Here is a 12,738-nt window from a genome sequence, read left to right on the forward strand (position 1 = left end):
GTCTTGGCTCCCAGGAGACCACCCCGCGCCCCGCCGACCCTTTCCTCCTGCCCCCTCCCACCTGGGCGACTCGGCTTTTCAGTTCTGGCGCCCGGGCCCCGCGCTCAGCCCTTACGCTCCGGCTCCAGGGTGCAACGGGGCGAGCCGTATGGGCCGCGGCCCGCACACACCCACACGCCCCCCCTCCCACCTTACAGAGCAACTGCAACGTGGGCGTCGTGAACGTGGGTGCGCCCGCCGCCGGCATGAATGCGGCCGTGCGCGCGGCCGTGCGCGTGGGCATCGCCGACGGACACAAGGTGTTCGCTGTGTACGACGGCTTTGAGGGCTTCGCCAAAGGCCAGGTGAGTCCCGGGGGCGCCTGGCGAGGGAGGTCCTTGCTGAGAAGGCAGATTCCGGATTTCTCAAAGGTGGTAGGGAGGGCCTCTCTGGGGTCCAAGGACCCGGGCATTAGGTGGGAAGGGGAGCACGTGCACACGAGGCTGCAGTGAGGTGTGCACGGGATGGCGTGGGTGATGCGCAAGGCCGGCGCGCTCAGCAGCCACTCCGATAAAAACTTAGGGAAAAGATTAACTGCTTGAGTGCTTACTGAAGACACTTACTGCTCCTCCGCGATTTACTTATTATGTTAACCCATTTGAATCTCTCAGTAATCTAAGATACTATCCCCATTTTCCTAATGAGAAAGCTGGGGCACCGAGACTTAATTCACAAGACCAAGGTCATAGGATGCAGGGTGCTAAACACGTGGTGAGGCTACAGACGCTACGCTCTCAGCCGGGTGCTTCCTGGTCCCCTCTCATCCGAGGTTTCAGTTCTGCGGTTTGTTACCTGTGGTCCAGGAATATTACATGGAAAATTCCAGAATAGACAATCTGTAAGTTTTAAATTACGTGTCGTTGTGAGTAGCGTGATGAAATCTCCAACTGTCAGCTCTGTCCTCCCGGGACATGAATCATCCTCTCGTCCAGGGTGTCTGCCCGTTAGTCACTTGGTGATCAGATCGACCCTCATGGTATGGCAGTGCTTAAGTTCAGGTGATCCTTACTTTACTTAATAACGTCCCCAAAGTGCAAGACGGGTGATGCTGGCAATTTGGATATTCTCTTACTGCGCGTATTTATAAGTTAAATTTGATCCTAGGCATGTACGTATAGGGAAAGAGGGATATGTAGGGTTCCAGCATCGCTGGGGGTCTTGGAACACACTCCCTGCAGATAAGGGGGCGACTGTGTTTATTCACCCAGTGACTCAGCAGCTACTTACTGAGTTCTTAGGCTGTGGAACCAAATTAGTGAAGAACGCAGACAAGACTCCCTGCATCTCAGGGAGGGAGATGACAGAGGTAAAAATCGATGGAGTGAACTCTCCAGCATATCAGAACGTGACTGGGGCTAAAAAGACGCAGGGGAGGAGGTGGGAGTGCCGTGGGCGTCTTCACTGAGGCCCCCCAGCCAGTGCTGCTGGGAGGTGACCCCTGACCAACGTGTGAAGGGCTGAGCGAGTGCCCTCGGGAACACCGGACCTAGGTCCCAGGCAGGGAGGACGGTGAAAAGGCCCTGAGCTGTTGGGGGGTGGGGTGGGAGGGGCTCATGTGACTGCAGCAGAGGGGCGAGGGGAAAGGAGGGAAGCGGATGAGGGAAAAGGAGGCGAGGGCCGGATGGTTTGTAGGTGATCCTAAGGGGTCTGGCCTTTGTTTTGAAAAGACAGGAGGGTTTGGAGCAGGGACGTGGTGCATTCTGACAGATTTCCATAAGAGGCAGGAGTAGGGGAGCAGGAGAGTAGTTGGGGAACTTCTGCAATAGCCCAGGCAGGATGCGGGGGGCTTGGTCCGATCTGGCGACGGCGGAGTCCATGAGAAGTCTTCCATGGTCTGGGTGCATTTTGAAGGCCTGGCCAATAGGATTTGCTGTAGTACTAAGTATGCACAGGTGTGAAGAAAGGAGGCAGGAATGAGTTGCAGCTGAGGGACATGGGAGATCTGAGAGGCGCTGGGACTTGGATGGAGTGGGAGGTGCCCATGAGCAGGTGACACCCCGTGCGGGGCCTTCAGAAGACCTGGGCGAAGGTGCGTGTCTGGAGGCTGGTGATATTCGAAACTGTGGCCGCCCCGAGTGTGTGAGTTGAGGGGGAAGGGAAAGCGTTTTGCTGTTATGGCTGTGGGGTGTTGTGCAAACACCTAGTGGGCATTTATCGGTGCTCGTAGGTGGTTCTCAATTTTTAAGAAGTGTTTTTTTAATCTTAGTTTAATTAAGAAAACTGTAATATTAATTTTTCTTTTACTTCGCAATGGTGGGATTTGGCTAACTAAAGCGTGCCTCTGATAGGCATGGCGGGGAACAAGATGCAGGGTCCTTCCTACATGCGGGGGGCTTTGCCTGTCCGTGTTCCTAATTGTTGAGCCTTAGAATCCGGTTCAGGCCGCAGCTCATTCAGCCTTGAAATGAAAGCCGTTTCCTAACATTTCTCAAATCCTTACAGACACGAAGCCTGTCAGAGGTGCGGACATCTGAGCTGTTTTTAAAGCTCTCTAATTCCTTTTTCTTTTTCGCTACAGCTGTTTCTTTCTGTTTGCACATTAGATAAAGGAAATTGGCTGGGCAGATGTCGGCGGCTGGACCGGCCAAGGCGGCTCCATTCTTGGGACAAAACGGTAATTCTCCTTTGTTGATTCTGACCTGAATGTTCTTGCGGAGAGCAGCTGGTGCAGATGTTGCTGCTTTAAGTTCCCATAAAGGAACCCAGGGGGAATTGGTTCACGTCCTGGCTCCGGTCTGGGAGGGACCCGGGTTGTGTTTTGGGGAGTTGATGAGATGTGACCTTAAAAAGAGACAAAGCAGGGGACCTGGAATGGCTTCCTCTGATAATTCCTTGTTTCCATTGATTTGAAGAACCCAGTGGTGGCAGAAACCCCTCATCTCGCTTGAGGTGATGAAGACAGGGATGTCTGAGCTGCGGTGACCTTGCTGTGTAGACAGGATTGATGGCGGCTCAGTGTCGTGGGGACTGCAGGCCTGAGCCGCCAGGTCCCCACAGCCGGACGGAGGACCTGGGGGGCTCCACACAAAACCACACGTTTCTGAAGTGCAGCCGCTTCTGTTCTTGGGCACAGCCGGGGATGGGGTGTGTTCCCGAGGCGCTGATTTAATACGAAGCTGTTTCTTCTCTGACCTCAGGGTGCAGCCATCACTATTTGGCACGTTTTAATGTGGAAAGAAAGTACTTGGTACTTAAGCCTAACGAGTGTTGCGCTCCGTATGCGTGTTAGCCTGTTTGTTGTGCAGGGGAATCGTCCCAGCCTCTGTCCTGCTGTGAAGCTGGGTGCCCGCGTCGCCCAGCAATCTGTGGAGCTGGCCTAGTTCTCCACAGCTCTTTTGGTCCCGTCACCCCCCAGCGCCCTCGGGGGATGGTGTTCTGACAGCGGAGCTCCAGTTAGGAGCCAGGGCCCTATCGGCTGCCTCCTACGCCTCTTCCCACCAACTGTAATGCCTCAGCATAGTCTGCTGCACGAGCCCCACCCCGGGGCCGCTCTGGGGTGGCTGGAGGGGCCAGCTGGCAGCGTATTCTCACGACGCTTAGACGCTGGCAGGGACCCTGTAGTCGACATCATGACCACTCATGTGCCCTGGCCACCCAGGCCCTATGACTTCTCTACGTCCACCCCAAGTATAAACCCCTGATTCCCCAGACAGCACAAGGGAAAGATCGGGGTGGGTGCTGGTCTCCGGATGGGGCCCGGCTGACTATCGTTTGTCTCTTCCACTTGCCGGCCGCGTTTGAACAGGTGGTAAAACGGGACAACATGAGCAAGTGTGCGTGGAGGTGACTTTAAATGAGCTTAGATGGGGTAAGGTACATGTACTCTGTACGTGACTCAAAAACTGGAAGTTTCCATCCAATTATCGTCGTGAACACTTGAAAGCTTTTGTGGTTCATTTTTTTTCCTAACCAGGCAGCAGCGTTCCTTGAGATTCAGGTGTTGGACAGCTGCAAAGTTTCTTCCCCTTTTCTTTTGAAAAGACCCTCTTTTGAGACCTGACTGCTGGCCACTCTGCCGCGTGTGGTTCCCCAGCCCCTCTGTCCACCAGCAGCGTGGACGAGGGAGCGGACATGCCCCTGTCCCTCAGTGCCGTGCAGCTCAGCCTCGGAGGGTGGGGCACCAAGGGGTCCTGCCTGACCGCCCCTCCCTTGAACCGTCCCCAGCACCCTCCCTGGGAAGTATCTGGAGGACATCGCCGCTCAGATGCACATCCATGGCATCAACGCGCTCTTAATGATCGGTGGATTCGAGGTACGTTCTGCTCCCCTGCTGGCTGGCTAGCGCTGTCAGTTTGGGTGGGGACCCCGTGCCGGCTCCCGTAAGCATCGTGCCGTCTGTCCCTCGGTGTGACCGGGGGTCATGCAGCCTCGGGCCCAGCGGCCACTGAGTAATGGTGATGCAGAGAATGAGAGGTGGCAGCACTCAGGGACAGACACTGGCCCAGCTATGTAAAGGGACTCGATCGGGAAGCGAAAGCTCGACTCCGTGTCTGGGGTCCGTCCGCTCAGGGAGTTCTCACTTCTGTCGAATCTGTAGAGAAGACCTTCTCTCTTGAACTGGAAGCCCATTGGCTATTCGGAGAGGAGGGCAGTGATGGGGTCAGATCATTATCTTTTAACTACATGTTGGACTGTCCACCTTCATTTTTGATATTCAGCCGAGATCAGTCCCATGATGACCTGTTTCCTTTAAAGAAAATGTGAGAACCTCAAACAGTCAGACTCTCGCCCGTGAGCGGCTTAGTCTCACCCCGACGGGACGATGCCCGCAGCCTCACCTTGGGCGCAGCGCTGCCCGTGATGGCGATGCGTTTCCCTCCCCACCCCCGTGCCATCCCCACAACCGCACACACTCATCTGCAGGCCTACCTGGGGCTGCTGGAGCTGTCGGCCGCCCGGGAGAAGCACAAGGAGTTCTGCGTCCCCATGGTCATGGTTCCCGCCACCGTCTCCAACAACGTGCCCGGCTCTGATTTCAGCATCGGGGCAGACACCGCCCTCAACACCATCACCGACGTGAGTGTTGGCAGCAGAGCAGGTGCCGCAGACCCTAACCCAGGGCGCCTGGCCCGCTTTTATCTACCTGTGCACTCGAGACAGAACCAGGGCGCTAGGGTGGTTTGCTGAAAAGTTAAAAAAAAAAAAGAAAAAAAAAAGGTCCAGTGGTTAAGACTCCGCGCTTCCAATGCAGGGAACGCGGATTCGATCCCTGGTGGGGAACTAAGATCCCATGTGCTGACGCAGCCAAAAAAAAAAAAGTCTGACAATCACCGATTCGGCTTCCAAAGATCTTTTGCCACTATTTTCCTGTGCTGCGGCCAGGGTGACGTCATCTGTAGCGCAGGTAGTTTTGGGTCACAGTGACGTGGATATTCATTTAAATGCCTTTTATTTTTTTGGCTGAGCTAAATTTACCAAAAGCCTAAAACACATTATTGTGATAAATCCTGGCTCCACTGGCCCATGCTTTGATATTCTAGGGTAGAAGCTGGACTAAAGATTTTATGATTTTATTCATTGACCTGAATCCTCTTTTAAACCATCGTATTACTTTTGGTTTCAGCCGATAGCCTCACCCTCATCTTCCCCTTTGTGGACGGGGACGGTAAAGCACATCGAAAATAATATTGATGTTATTTGAATGTGTTTTTGGTTTTTTTTTTTTTAGCCAAAAGGCCATAACAAACACAGAAATACCTCTTAATCATTGTATTTGTAAATCACGCTTGGGAAATCACACTGGAGTTTGAAGATCAGTATCTAACACAGAATGCATCACTCCCTTTTTAAAAAAAATTCGGCATCTAAAATTTTTCAGTAAATTCTCACATTTTATTTTCCTTGCAAGACGTAGATCTTGTGACTGTTTTTCTAAGCTTTTTTCCTTAAACCCATGGCATCAAATCTGTCTCTATAGTGCTGGTAGATAAAAGAAAAGCTTTTAAAATAGGATTTATGTGGTAAGCAATGCTTGTTTCTTGCTTTCCTGAGCCTCTTAAACTTTCCGCAGTTTCTTTACTAAAAAGCCCTCCGGTGTCGCCTGTGTCCCCATGCTGGACCTCCTCACCCGCGTCCCTGCCCTCTTGCCTGCCGCTGCTTGTGCCTCCCCGGTGACACCGTCTGTGCTTTCGCTGCTGTGGGACTAATTCAGCTCCTGATCGATGCTCAAGCTCTGAGTTGAAAGGTCATGTCTGTCGCAAAATGAATGTCATCGCTGTCTTACTGCTCCTCCTGCATAGCTGGATCTGAATCTGCTCACTCCACGCTTGCAGTAGAAGCAGCGGAAGTTCATTTCCTAGTTGTCACCTAACTAGACCCCCTTGGGGTGGTGGGGACCCGGGGAGCGGTCGTCGGTGGGTCCTGACCAAGGTCGGTGCTCCCGCCCTGTGATGTTTCATGCGCCCTCAGGCAGGACGGGATTCTCCCACTTTATAATTCCAGGCTCCTCTGCTACAAAGCATGATTTTTCCAGGTGATAAAGATTTCTTACGTGTGTTGTTGAAAATTTGAAAACCAGAATAAGTCCAGGGAAAATTCCAAATGATCCATCCTGCTTCCCTTCAAGGGATTTTGAGATTATTACGCGACCCTTTACATTCAGGTTTTTATTCGTACAAGTTTCTCGGAGCCGGGCTCACAGTTGTAAAGTGGGCAATGCCTGTCCGTGGCTGGGCCAGGGCCGTCCTTACAAGGTGGGTGGAAGTGATGCTTCGAGGGCCTAAGTAGGGTGTCTTGTTCTGGTTCATGAAGGATGGTCAGGCGGTGGTCAGGATGAGCCTCCCCAGGCCTGCTCAGTGGGATCCTGGAGCTGAGGGGACAGAAGGCCGGGCTGGCGTGTTGAAGTCTCTGGGTTTCTCCCAGGGTTGTGTGTGTTAAGCCACAGTGAGGTTGAGTCTCTTAGGAGGCCTGGGTTCGGGCTGGACCTCGGCTGGGCCGGACACTTACAAGAAGTGGGGCAGCAGGCAGGACCGTGCTGGGGGAGGGGCCTGAGGTGGCCAGAATGTCCCCAGGGCCTAGGGTGAGGACCCCGAGGTGGCCTCATGTGGTCAGCTGTCACATCCTCTGGACACTTAACCGCTGTCCTCTTGTCACCTACTCCTTGTCAGCCTGTGTGCTGAGTTTACAGACAGACATGTCACCCGAAACAGATGCCGGGGGATTTAATGCCTCGTAAGGTCCCGGCATCTCTGGGGCAGAGTTAACGCCTCAGGGCAGGTTTTTAGGGACTCCACAGGGTGAGGCTGTGCATTGCATCTACTCCTCAGAACCAGCACGCTCGTCCCCTTCAGAACCACAGCTGAAGCGACCTCGGTGCTGCCCGGGCCCCGGGAGGTGGCCGTGGCTGCAGCTCTGCTGGTGGCCCTGAATTACGTCGGTGTGGGTGGCTCAGCGTCGCCCCCAGGACCTCGGGCTCGCGTCCTGGACAGGGTTTTCCCCGGGCCCCCAGTGTCCCTGCCGTTTTCTTGGCGATCAGAGGAAAAGCAGGGGAGTGATGGTGTCCAGAGGGTGGAGAGCACCTGCAGGTGTAGAACCACCGTCAGATTTCAAGGTGCCGGCGCCCATGTCCGCCCCCTACGCTGTGCGCCCCCTGACCCAGAGTGTCCCGGGGGCGGGGGTTCAGACAGCCCAGGAGTCCGTCTAACTGTGGGGCTCACGTCCGGATCTGGGCGGCCCTGCAGGGGTCCTGAGCTGTGCTGGGGCGGAGGAGGGTCCGTGTGGGCACTGGGAGCCAGGCCGGGTGGAGGGAGCGAGAGGCAGGTGAGCAACCCCCTGGAGCTGCTCACCTTCCTCCCGGCCACTCCCTGGACTAACCCCCCGCGGGTCCTCCATCCACGCGTGCTTGGGCTGCAGCCCCCCGAAACCCGGCCTGTTAGGGACTCTAGGGAATGGATGGGGAGAGGAGTAGGGGGTGGGCAGGGCGCACGGCCCTCTGGGAGGCCTGGGTCCATCCTGCCTGTGAATTTTCCTGCAGAAGGCTCCCCGAGGTGGTTTTAGGCGGGAGGAACAAAGACGGACGGGGCGCAGGCCCATCGCGCACACGTTCTGCTGAGCATCTGGCCGTGTTTGGAGCTGTGGCTTCAGGGACCCGGGTCAGTAATGAGCCACTTTGACTAACACTGAGGCGGGGGATCCGGACCCAGACCTGTGCTTGAGAAGGCCCGCTTCTCTGACATCGGAGCCAACAGTTTCACTGGGATCCCAACCAACTCGGGGCTCAGGGCACCCAGCGCTGCTCTGTGTGAGATTCACAGGGCCCCGAGGGGAGGGGGCTCCCCAAGCTCTGCCTTCAGGGCTGTGGCAGCTGGCACTGCGTCTCCCATGTGGGTCCCAGCAGACTGGCCCAGCCCCTAAGCTCTCCCCCAGCGCCCACCCCCAGTGGCTGCCCTCACCTCCTCGCAGATGCCAAGAAGGGACAGGCTGTTTTCTCCAGCCCTAACCCAGCGCCGCCCCGGCCCCGCTCTGCTGCCCGCCTGCCTGGCCCCGTGGTGTGCCGGGTCCGGAACCCTCGCCTGAGCCTGCACCCCGAGGCCCCCAATTCTGAGTCTCCCCCCTGCACCCCATGTCCCCCCACACTGGGTCCCCTCTCCTGCAGCCCAGGCCCTTCACTTCTGAGTCTCTCCTCCTGCACCCCATGTCTCCCTAATTCTGAGTCTCCCCTCCTGCACTCCGTGTCCCCCCACTTCTAAGTCTCCCCTCGTGCACCACATATCCCCCCACTGCTGTGTCCCCCTCTTGCACACCAGGCACCCCATTTCTGAGTCTCCCCTCCTGCACTCCATGTGCCCCCCTGCTGGGTCCTCCCTCTTGCACCCCATGTGCCCCCACTGCTAGGTCCCCCCTCCTGCACCCCAGGCGCCCCACTTTTGTGTCACCCCTCCTGCACCCCATGTCTCCCCACTGCTGGGTCCCCCCTCCTGCACTCTGGGCCCCCACTTCCGAATCTCCCCTCCTGCACTTCATGTCCCCCCACTGCTGTGTTCCCCCTGCTGCACCCCAGGTGCCCCACTTCTGAGTCTACCCTCCTGCACTCCATGTCCCCCACTGCTGGCCCCCCTCCTGCACCCCAGGTCCTCCACTTCTGAGTCTCCCCTCCTGCACCCCATGTCCCCCCACTTCTGAGTCTCCGCTCCTGCACTGAATGTCTCCCCACTGCTGGGTCCCTCTTCCTGCACCCCACGGCCCCCACTTCTGACTCTCCCCTCCTGCACCCCATGTCCCCCCACTGCTATGTTCCCCCTCCTGGACCTGGGGCCCCCCACTTCTGTGTCTCCGCTCCTGCACTCCATGTCCCCCGACTGCTGCGTCCCCCCTCCTGCAACCCAGGCACCCCACTTGAGTCTCCGGTCCTGCACCACATGTCTCCCCACTGCTGGGTGCCCCCTCCTGCACCCCAGGCCCCCCACATCCGAGTCTCCCCTCCTGCGCCCCAGGCCCCCCACTTCTGAATGTCCCCTCCTGCACCCATGTCCCCCCACTGCTAGGTCCCCCTCCAGCACTCTGTGCCCCCCAATTCTGTCTCCCCTCCTTCACTCCATGTCCCCCGACTCCTGCGTGCCCCCTGCTGCACCCCAGGCCCCCCACTTCCGTGTCTCCCCTCCTGCATTTCATGTCCCCCCACTGCTGGGTCCCGCCTCCTGCACCCCATTTCCCCCCACTGCAGGGTCCCCCCTCCTTCACCCGAGGGGCCCAACTTTTGTGTCTCCCCTTCTGCACTCCATGTTCCCCCACTTCTGAGTCTCCCCTCCTGCACCCGAAGTCCCCCCACTGCTAGGTCCCCCCTCCTGCACCCTGGGCCCCCCACTTCCGAGTGTCCCCTCCTGCACTTCATGTCCCCCCACGGCTGGGTCACCCCTCTTGCACCCCATGTCCCCTCACTGCTAGGTCCCCCCTCCTACACCCTGGGCCCCCCACTTCTGTGCCTCCCCTCCTGCACCCCATGTCCCCTGACTGCTGCGTCCCCCCTCCTGCACCCCAGGCCCGCCACTTCTGAGTCTCTGCTCCTGCACCGCATGTCTCCAAACTGCTGGGTCCCCCCTCCTGCACCCCAGGCCCCCCCTCCTGAGTCTCCCTTCCTGCACTCCATGTCCCCCCACTGCTGGGTCCCGCCTCCGGCACCCCAGGACCCCCACTTCTGAGTCTCCCCTCCTGCACTCCATGTCCCGCCACTGCTGGGTCCCCTCTCCTGCACCCTGGGCCCCCCACATCCGAGTCTCCCCTCCTGCACCCCAGGCCCCCCACTTCTGAATGTCCCCTCCTGCACCCATGTCCCCCCACTGCTAGGTCCCCCCTCCAGCACTCTGTGCCCCCCAATTCTGTCTCCCCTCCTTCACTCCATGTCCCCCGACTGCTGCGTGCCCCCTGCTGCACCCCAGGCCCCCCACTTCCGTGTCTCCCCTCCTGCATTTCATGTCCCCCCACTGCTGGGTCCCGCCTCCTGCACCCCATTTCCCCCCACTGCAGGGTCCCCCCTCCTTCACCCGAGGGGCCCAACTTTTGTGTCTCCCCTTCTGCACTCCATGTTCCCCCACTTCTGAGTCTCCCCTCCTGCACCCGAAGTCCCCCCACTGCTAGGTCCCCCCTCCTGCACCCTGGGCCCCCCACTTCCGAGTGTCCCCTCCTGCACTTCATGTCCCCCCACGGCTGGGTCACCCCTCTTGCACCCCATGTCCCCTCACTGCTAGGTCCCCCCTCCTACACCCTGGGCCCCCCACTTCTGTGCCTCCCCTCCTGCACCCCATGTCCCCTGACTGCTGCGTCCCCCCTCCTGCACCCCAGGCCCGCCACTTCTGAGTCTCTGCTCCTGCACCGCATGTCTCCAAACTGCTGGGTCCCCCCTCCTGCACCCCAGGCCCCCCCCTCCTGAGTCTCCCTTCCTGCACTCCATGTCCCCCCACTGCTGGGTCCCGCCTCCGGCACCCCAGGACCCCCACTTCTGAGTCTCCCCTCCTGCACTCCATGTCCCGCCACTGCTGGGTCCCCGCTCCTGCACCCTGGGCCCCCCACATCCGAGTCTCCCCTCCTGCACCCCAGGCCCCCCACTTCTGAATGTCCCCTCCTGCACCCATGTCCCCCCACTGCTAGGTCCCCCCTCCAGCACTCTGTGCCCCCCAATTCTGTGTCTCCCCTCCTTCACTCCATGTCCCCCGACTGCTGCGTCCCCCCTCCTGCACTTCATGTCCCCCCACTGCTGGGTCCCGCCTCCTGCACCCCAATTTCCCCCGCTGCAGGGTCCCCCCTCCTTCACCCGAGGGTCCCAACTTTTGTGTCTCCCCTCCTGCACTCCATGTTCCCCCACTTCTGAGTCTCCGCTCCTGCACCCTAAGTCCCCCCACTGCTAGGTCCCCCCTCCTGCACCCTGGGCCCCCCACTTCCGAGTGTCCCCTCCTGCACTTCATGTCCCCCCACGGCTGGGTCCCCCCTCCTGCACCCTGGGCCCCCCACTTCCGAGTGTCCCCTCCTGCACTTCATGTCCCCCCACGGCTGGGTCCCCCCTCCTGCACCCTGGGCCCCCCACTTCCGAGTGTCCCCTCCTGCACTTCATGTCCCCCCACGGCTGGGTCACCCCTCTTGCACCCCATGTCCCCTCACTGCTAGGTCCCCCTCCTACACCCTGGGCCCCCCACTTCTGTGTCTCCCCTCCTGCACACCATGTCCCCTGACTGCTGCGTCCCCCCTCCTGCACCCCAGGCGCCCCACTTTTGTGTCTCCCCTCCTGCACTCCATGTCCCCCCACATCTGAGTCTCCCCTCCACCTCAGGACCCCCACTGCTGGGTCCCCCCTCCTGCACCCCAGGTGCCCCACTTCTGAGTTTCCCGTCCTGCACCCCATGTCCCCCTACTGCTGGGTCCCCCCTCTTGCACCCTATGTCCCCCCACTGCTAGGTCCCCGCTCCTGCACCCTGGGCCCCCCACATCCGAGTCTTCCCTCCTGCACCCCAGGCCCCCCACCTCTGAGTCTTCCCTCCTGCACCGCATGTCCCCCCACTGCTAGGTCCCCCCTCCTACACCCTGCGCCCCCCACTTCTGTGTCTCCCCTCCTGCACTCCATGTCCCCCGACTGCTGCATCCCCCCTCCTGCACCTCAGGTGCCCCACATTTGTGTCTCCCCTCCTGCACTCTATGTCCCCCCACATCTAAGTCTCCCCTCCTGCACCTTAGGCGCCCCACTTCTGAGTCTCCCGTCCTATACCCCATGTCCCCCCACTGCTGGGTCCACCCTCTTGCACCCTATGTCCCCCCACTGCTAGGTCCCCGCTCCTGCACCCTGGACCCCCCACATCCGAGTCTCCCCTCCTTCACCCCAGGACCCCCACATCCGAGTCTTCATTCCTGTACCCCATGTCCCCCCAGTGCTGGGTTCCCCCTGCTGCACCCCAGGCGCCCCAGTTATGTGTTTCCCCTCCTGCACTCCATGTCCCCCCATATCTGAGTCTCCGCTTTTGCACCACATGTCTCCCCACTGCTCTGTCCCACCCTGCACGCCCGGCCCTCCACTTCTGAGTCTCCCCTCCTGCAATCCATGTCCCCACACTTCTGACTCTCCCCTCCTGCGCCTCATGTCCCCCCACTGCTAGGTACCCCCTCCTGCACTCCATGTCCCCCCACTTCTCAGTCTCCCCTTCTGCACTCGAGGCCCCCCTCCTCTCAGTCTCCCCTCCTCCACTCCATATACCCCCACTGCTGGGTCCCTCCTCCTGC

General features: G+C 59.1%; 1 protein-coding gene across 1 annotated transcript in view; it reads left to right on the plus strand.

The window, feature by feature from the left end:
- The window catches only part of PFKP (phosphofructokinase, platelet), a 73,168-nt gene that overhangs the window by 46,568 nt on the left and 13,862 nt on the right, over window positions 1–12,738 (plus strand). Inside the window, exons 13-16 of the mRNA XM_082450244.1 lie at window positions 198–344; window positions 2,583–2,653; window positions 4,204–4,291; window positions 4,903–5,055. Of these exons, the coding sequence (XP_082306370.1) occupies window positions 198–344; window positions 2,583–2,653; window positions 4,204–4,291; window positions 4,903–5,055 (459 nt within the window). The remainder of the gene's footprint in view (window positions 1–197; window positions 345–2,582; window positions 2,654–4,203; window positions 4,292–4,902; window positions 5,056–12,738) is intronic.

Source organism: Balaenoptera physalus (genome assembly GCF_965194825.1).
Source record: "Balaenoptera physalus genome assembly, chromosome: 2".
Classification (NCBI taxonomy): Eukaryota; Metazoa; Chordata; class Mammalia; order Artiodactyla; family Balaenopteridae; genus Balaenoptera; species Balaenoptera physalus.